Raw genomic sequence first — 7,500 nt, forward strand, 5'->3', positions numbered from 1 at the left:
ATTTGAAAGCTAATAAAACCACCATGATTATGTGCAGGTTAGCGGGAGGGATAGCCAGAAACACCCGCCCTCACACACACACACACCACCAGTGCCTCCACCACCACCATGAAAGCAGGATAATATTATAAAATTAGGATGCACTCTGATTAGTTAGCTGAGTTGTGTTAGAGAATGTGGAAAAGAAAAGAGAAGAGAAGAATGTGACAGATGTTTGATTTTATTTCAGCCAATCCCAGGAAATCTGCACCAAGCATTAAAGTGCGGTTCCCAGCAGAGACGTATGCCCTTGCAGGACACACAGCACAGCTGGAATGCTTCGCTTATGGAAAGTAAGTCCACTGAGACACTGAGTCTTTACTTGTTTACATTTAATTATAGAGGATATGTTTGTTACTAGGTCCCCACTCAGTTTTCACACAGAACGATCAAGTCTGGTTTTCAGGCCAGAAATGTTCCTTTTTAATTAAAAAAAAATTGACAGTGGCAAAAAGTATTCAACCAAATGTATTGATTTCATAAACACAACAGAATTGAGAAACAGCTTTTGCTCAGACTGCAGCGAGTTGTGGTATGCAGAGATCAAGGTGTGGATAACAGCCTCAAGTTTAGAGCGTGACAGAACTGGACTCCGCAATGTTCCTGAGAATGTTTCTGGCTGTAGCTTTTGGGTCCTGGACTTCTCATGGTGCCTTTCACAAGCTCTTGACAGTTGGCTGACTTCTCCTGTGCTGCCTTGATTTTGACCTCCAGCCTTCTATTCCATATGTCCATGTCTCATGGTTGCTCTTGCCTCTGTAGCCAAGCATCTCAAGGGTCACTGCTGCTAAACTGCTAACAATTTGTCATGTACATTTACAAAATGAAATCTGACAGGTAGGATTTAAACAAGCCTATGTCACGGTGCAGTGTAGATGGTGGTGGACCCATGTGTGATGGAGCTGGACCAGGAGGCAGAAATGCAGCTCAGGTAAATAAAAGGATTTAATGAATAATGGCAGGTAGGATGATACAGCAGGAGCAACGTAACAGGGTTAAAACACAACAATGATCTGACAAAGAACAAGTGCAAAACGGGGTATAAATACACAAGGATAATCAGAAACACACGGGCAGGATATCAAGGGGCAGGTGAGTCCAATAAACAACTAATTAGGGGTAAACGAGACTAAGAGTCAGAGGGGTCGGAGCAGATCCTGACAGCCTAGCGATGTTCCTTTGGCTTTGGACAAAAATGGAAGGTTAGATATTGGTCTATAATTCATTGGGTCATCTGGATCCAGAGAAGGCTTCTTAAGTAAAGGTTTGATTACAGCAACCTTAAAATCCTGTGGTACATACCCATTTACTGAGGATATTATATCTAGAACGGGGCAGTCACCAAAGGAAACGTGTCTTGAAATCAATCAACCTTTATTTGTTAAGCACTTTCCACACAAAAGTGACCAAAATGTTGTACAGTGAAAAACATGTAACTAACTGATTGACTACATAACAGAAATTAAAATACTAATAGCATAACCAACATGATGCGTTTCTGCTCGACTGAGATGAAAAGTGTCAAATCCGATTGTTCCATAATCTGGGATTCACAGCAGAAAAGGCGCTTGAGAAGACGGGCAGCAGCATTTTGCTCCAACTGCAGGTGCCATAGCAGAAAGTTGTCCAACCGAGTTTGCATTCTGACAGCAAGTCCGTCTTCTAGTGATGCACCGATAGGGCTGCACAATTATTTAATAGTTCAATATACACTGCTCACAAAAATGAAAGGAACACTTTAAAGAAACACATTAGATACACCAGATCTCAATATGAAGTTGGATATCTATACAAATAAGGACAGGGCAATGTCTTAGGAACAAAAGGATGCCGAGTCTTTTAATGGAAATAAAAGTTATCAGCCTACAGAGGGCTCAGTTGTGTAGACACCCTAAAATCGGAGTGAAAGGAAGACGTGGCAGGCTAGTCCATTATTTCAAAAACTTAATTTCTGCAACTCAGATTGCTTTTCAGTATCTTGTGTGGCCCCCGCGAGCTTGTTTGCATGCTTGACAACGTCGGGGCATGCTCCTAATGAGACGACGGATGGTGTCCAGTGGCATTTCTTCCCAGATCTGTGTGAGGGCATCCCTGAGCTCTTGTACAGTCTGAGGAGCAACCTGGCGCCGCCTAATGGACCAAAACATAACGTCCCACAGATGTTCTATTGGGTTTAAGTCAGGGGATCGTGAAGGCCATTCAGTTGTTTCAATTCCTTCATCCTCCAGGTGCTGCCTGCATACTCTTGCCACATGAGGCCGGGCATCGTCCTGCATTAGGAGAAAACCAGGACCTGCTGCATCAGCGTAGGGTCTGACAAAGGGTTCATCTCCATACCTTATGGCAGTCAGGGCACCATTTCCTAGGCAGTAGAGGTCTGTGCGTCCCTCCATGGATACGCCTCCCCAGACCATCACTGACCCACCACCAAACCTGTCACGTTGAATGACATTGCAGGCAGCATAACGTTCTCCTTGTCTTCTCCAGACTCTTTCACGTCTATCACTGGTGCTCAGGGTGAACCTGCTCTTGTCTGTAAAAAGTACAGGGCGCCAGTGGCGGACTTGCCAATTCTGGTGTTCTTGAGCAAATGCCAGTCGAGCTCTACGGTTCTGGGCAGTGAGCACAGGGCCCACTACAGGACGTCGGGCCCTCAACCATCTTCATGAAGTCTGTTCCTGATTGTTTGGGTAGAGACGTTCACACCAGTGGCCCTCTGGAGGTCATTCTGTAGGGCACGAGCAGAGCTCAGCCTGTTCCCCCTTGCACAAAGGAGCAGGTATCGGTCCTGCTGATGGGTTGTGGACCTTCTACAGCCCTGTCCAGCTCTCCGAGAATAACCGCCAGTCTCCTGAAATCTCCTCCATGTTCGAGATTGTGTTGGGAGACACAGTAAACATTCTTGCTGCATCACGTGTGGATGTGCCATCCTGGAGAAGTTGGACAACCTGTGCAACTTCTGTAGGGTTAAGGAATCGCCTCATACCGCCAGTAGGGAGCCAAAACTAGCACGAGTGGAAAACCAGCCGACAAAGATCAAGAGGGAGAAACTTGACCTCTACATGTTAAACCAGTCCTGTTTTGAGGGTTTTGTAATTGTTGCCACTTTAGTGCACCTGTCGTTACGTCCATGAACACCGGTGATCGGTTCCATCACATAGCGATAATGGGGGACCATTGATATTGTCCTGCGGGATGATGTGGGTGAGGGGGTGGAGGGTCTGAGTTTGGTGAATCCGGATGTTCCCTGGAGGTGGGTTCACTGGGGGTGTCTGGGAGGCCGTTGCCCCCCTCTGGAGGTGCTTGGGTCACTGCCTGGCAGCTGCATTGCCCCTGGGCGGGTCTGGGTGGGGGCCTGGGGGCTCGGGGTGTGGGGGTGGCCAGCCCCGTGTGGGGATTTGGGCGGGGCCTTGGGGGTCGGTTCCTGACATGTATGCTGCCGGGAAGAAGGCAGGAACATGCAGCAGTGCCTGCCCCGGGTTCAGGGGCCTCGGGTAGACCTTGGCTCCTCTGCTGTCCCATCACAGGGGACGGGGAGGTCCAGGAGGGGGAGGACCCAACCTTACCTGGATGTCCTATGTCTTATATATTCTGGAAGTTGTGCAAATGCAGGGATGGGCGTAGATATTCTGCTGGGGTGGGGCTGGGTTGGTGCCCTCGGACTCCGTGAGGCTCTGTAATGCTGCTGCTTTGGGCCCTGGCAGGATGGGCTGGGGTCTCCATGCCCTGGGTGCCAGTTTGACAACAGAGGTGCCTATTGGGGCCAGTGGGGGAGCTGGCTCCCTGGAGGGCTAAGCCCAACCAGCCATTCCTCCCCATCCCCGCATATTTCTCTCCTCCTGCTCCCTCACATCATCACACAAACATACACATAGGACCTTGGGGGGTGGACAAGTCAGGAAGTGCAGGTAGAGACCCCATTTCCGCATTCCTGTGGCAACCTGCCCCCCAATTTTATTTGCACCTTAAACACTTCCACCAACGACATTCCATGCAAACACACACTTAGGGCCTTGGGAGTGAGCACATTCAACGGCAGTTCGCAGGGGGATTTCTCAGCCTCATCCCGAGTGCCGGTGCCCACTTCCAATTTTAAACTGCACTTAGACTTCTGTACTCGGGGTCTCCAACCCCACTGACATTTCGGATCCGCAAGGGCACCTCCACTTCAAGAACACAGTGAGATAGCGTCTGTATGCAGTTTGATAAAAACAGCTTACAGCTCAGAGGCAAACCAAATCTGCCTGGTGAGCACTGGCTAGCAGGGGCTCTGGATCAGGATGGGGCTGGAGCATTTTTTGATCCTTATGGATTTTCACCAGAGTTTGGATATTATCCTGAATCCATCCTCCATTTTCTAAAGGAATGCTGTTCAGAAATACATTATCACGACGCACAACTGCAGAGCCTGACGTCTACCATGTGCAGACAACGCTGCATTTTCTTCCTATGCCATGAAGCCTGCAGGCTCTCTCTGGAACAAATTTTGTGTAAATATCACCAAAACGTGTCAGTGAATGATTCCATGGTTTATATTTTTGTTAAAAAAATGTGGAAATTGTATCAAAACATTAATGTAAAGAGTTATATTTTACCTACATTACATGTTCTCTAAAAATGTTTAAAGACTGTTACGCCTTATAAATGTTTTCTGTGTTCCAATCTTACAGTCCTGTCCCTAAACTTCAGTGGAGGAAGGTGAACGGTTCAATGCCACCTAAAGCTGATTTAATCACAGAAGGTCCCATCCTCAGCCTACCTTCTCTCTCTTTTAATGATGAGGGGATCTATGAGTGTAAAGCCTTCAATTCTGAAGGAAGTGACTCATACCAGGGACGCGTCAATGTACAAGGTGACTGCAAGTCCTTGTTATCTGGGTGTTGATATCAATAACATTCCATACTTTTAATTTCATTCATTTTCTTTATTGTCTATCCCTCATTTGTCTTTACTTTGTAGCTCAGCCAGAGTGGTTACAAGTGATGAGTGACTCAGAGGTGGAGATCAGCTCAGAGCTTCACTGGACCTGTTTGGCTGCTGGGAAACCACGGCCTACCATACGCTGGTTACGCAACGGACAACCAATCAGCACACACGTAATGCACACATTTTCAGTTTACATTTTAAAAAGGAGAATGAAGGCTCTGAAACATTTTGTCGGTCGCATCAGACTAAAAGTAAGGTCTAAGGCAGGATTGCACCAAGTCTAACAGATACAGGTAGCAGAGCAGGCGTCCTTTTCCACATGAGTTAAGTTGGACCTGTGGATCGAGGAGCGTCTGAGAGACTGAATAAAGAGTTTGGAGACGATCTGCTGGTGTGGAGTGTTTGTGCGTGTAACCTTGACGTAGCTGCACGGCTACAGCTTCCTAATGCGCAAAATGAGCCTGTTCCGGAGGGGTGGGACAGGGCGCTGGGGGGGGACTGTGGATGGCTGGTATTTACTTGGAGATTGAAAATAATCACAAAAACTACCGGTAGTCATCATACCCTGGAAAAAAGTCCCTGTACTAAAGCACTGAGTGTCATAAAGGATCCTCCTATAGAAACAAACAAAAAAGACGTCCCCCCCAGGATAAAAGTTTAACCACCAGAGGGAGGGACATGGGGGGGGGGGGGAGTTGATAACTCTAACATGTTGAGAGAGTGAGTGGCCTGGCTGCTCTCTCTGTGACTCCACCATGGGATTGAGTCAGGACTCGAGATGATGGCGGTTCCACTTTACTGCATCCTAACCTGCCGTCTACATTTAAGAGATTCTCTTGTCCTTTCACGTCCAGAACTATGTTGCTGGACTTGAACTCTCAACTCAGAGTCTGTTTGTGTATTACAGGGAACATTTTTATGGATGTCCGCCGTCTGTCCAGTAGGGATGTGAATCTTAGAGCAACTCACGACTGGACTCGATTCCGATTCTTGGGGCGCCGATTCTGAATCGATTCACAATCAGTATTAACAAAGAGTGTCAGCTCCAGGATGAACTACTTTGTTGTACAAGTTAGTTAAAGCTATGGGACATTTTTATTTGACTTTAAACTGGTCGTGCTCCAAAAATGCAGATTTACGAGGTAAACTAAAGTGATTCTAAACTGTAAACAGAAACAATCTTCTGACCAAAAGGCAACATTTATTTTTTCTTACCTTGTAAAATATAACACATCTGTAGTTACCTAACAGTAGCTTTGAAAGTAATATGGTCAAATACTTTTCAAGTATGTGTAGAAACAAGTTACATGAGTAATCCTGAGTACTCATGTATCAAGTTAGAAAATAAATATGAGAATATCTCAAATTTCTGAGTATGGAAACAATGACATTCAAGTGCCCTCTTATCAGCAGATTCAAACATAAATCATCTCAGTTTATGGGACCACAAAAGTAAACGGAGTACTGACTCTCCTAACAAAGACCAGAAAAGTGCATCTCAGACCTGAGTGCCAAACATTTGAGTTCTTGGAATCGATTCTGAATCTTTATAAAAAAGAATCACGATTCAGACTTGAATGGGTTTTTTTCAGCACCTCTCACATTGGCTGCTCTTTGCGGGACATGTCCGCCGAGTTTCTCACTCCGTGCTTGGAGCTCTGGTGGGCTGATTTCAGCTGCACTGCAGCACGCTGGCTTTCTCTCTCCCACCACTCCCTCGCTTCTGATGCTTCTCTTTGTCCTTCTGACGCCTGCGCAGCAGTCCTGTTGGAGGGGAGTGACTGATCTGGCCAAACGAATGTTGTTTCTGATGGTTTGGTCTGAAATAGTGAGGCACAGACTACATCCGGCTTCACCTTTAACCCAATAGCGGGGCCTTAAAGATAAAAACCTATACGAACAGTTATGTTTTGCAACCCCAGATTATATTTCATAAAGGCTTTGTCTTTTAACGCTGCAGATTTCACTGGTCCTGGTTGGATTAAGAGCCTTTAGAAGACTATTTGTGGGGTAGCACCCCATTTATGCTGGTCCCGGGCCTGTCCTGTAAGTGAGCATCTATTAAAATCTCTTCAGTGATTTTATTTAAAGAGAAAGTACCCACTAGCAAGGCCTTAAAGGGCAAAGCCTATACAAAAAATAATCTTGGGTTACAGTACGTAACCATCATTCATCATCGTTTTCTCTGCTTTTGTCTAACTAAAGTTTCAACGTCTGCTTCTTGTTTGAAAAAGTCTTCGTAAATCGGACTTTGAACATTATCTTTGAGCAAAGCACCGCTGAAGTCAGCAGGCCACAAAGTAGAGGGGCTTGTTAAGGGCATACTACACAGTTTTGCTTGCTTTTAGCACCCCCTACTGTCTGTTAGTAGAGGTGAAACTATCTCCTCGCTGAGCGGTTGTCTTTTTAACACCTTAATCTAACAGCTGAAATGTCTCCCAGCGGTCCTGTGTCTACAGAAGTGATTCATCACTAGATTACACAAATCAGCTGGGCTCGTCATCTAAAACATGCAGGAAACGTGCTGAAGCCAGA

General features: G+C 46.2%; 1 protein-coding gene across 1 annotated transcript in view; it reads left to right on the forward strand.

The window, feature by feature from the left end:
- cntn2 (contactin 2) overlaps positions 1-7,500 on the forward strand; it is a 158,942-nt gene that overhangs the window by 49,154 nt on the left and 102,288 nt on the right. The window contains exons 7-9 of the mRNA XM_070549098.1: positions 230-332; positions 4,710-4,891; positions 4,999-5,135. Of these exons, the coding sequence (XP_070405199.1) occupies positions 230-332; positions 4,710-4,891; positions 4,999-5,135 (422 nt within the window). The remainder of the gene's footprint in view (positions 1-229; positions 333-4,709; positions 4,892-4,998; positions 5,136-7,500) is intronic.

The sequence above is a fragment of the Nothobranchius furzeri genome, chromosome 3, assembly GCF_043380555.1.
Source record: "Nothobranchius furzeri strain GRZ-AD chromosome 3, NfurGRZ-RIMD1, whole genome shotgun sequence".
NCBI lineage: Eukaryota > Metazoa > Chordata > Actinopteri > Cyprinodontiformes > Nothobranchiidae > Nothobranchius > Nothobranchius furzeri.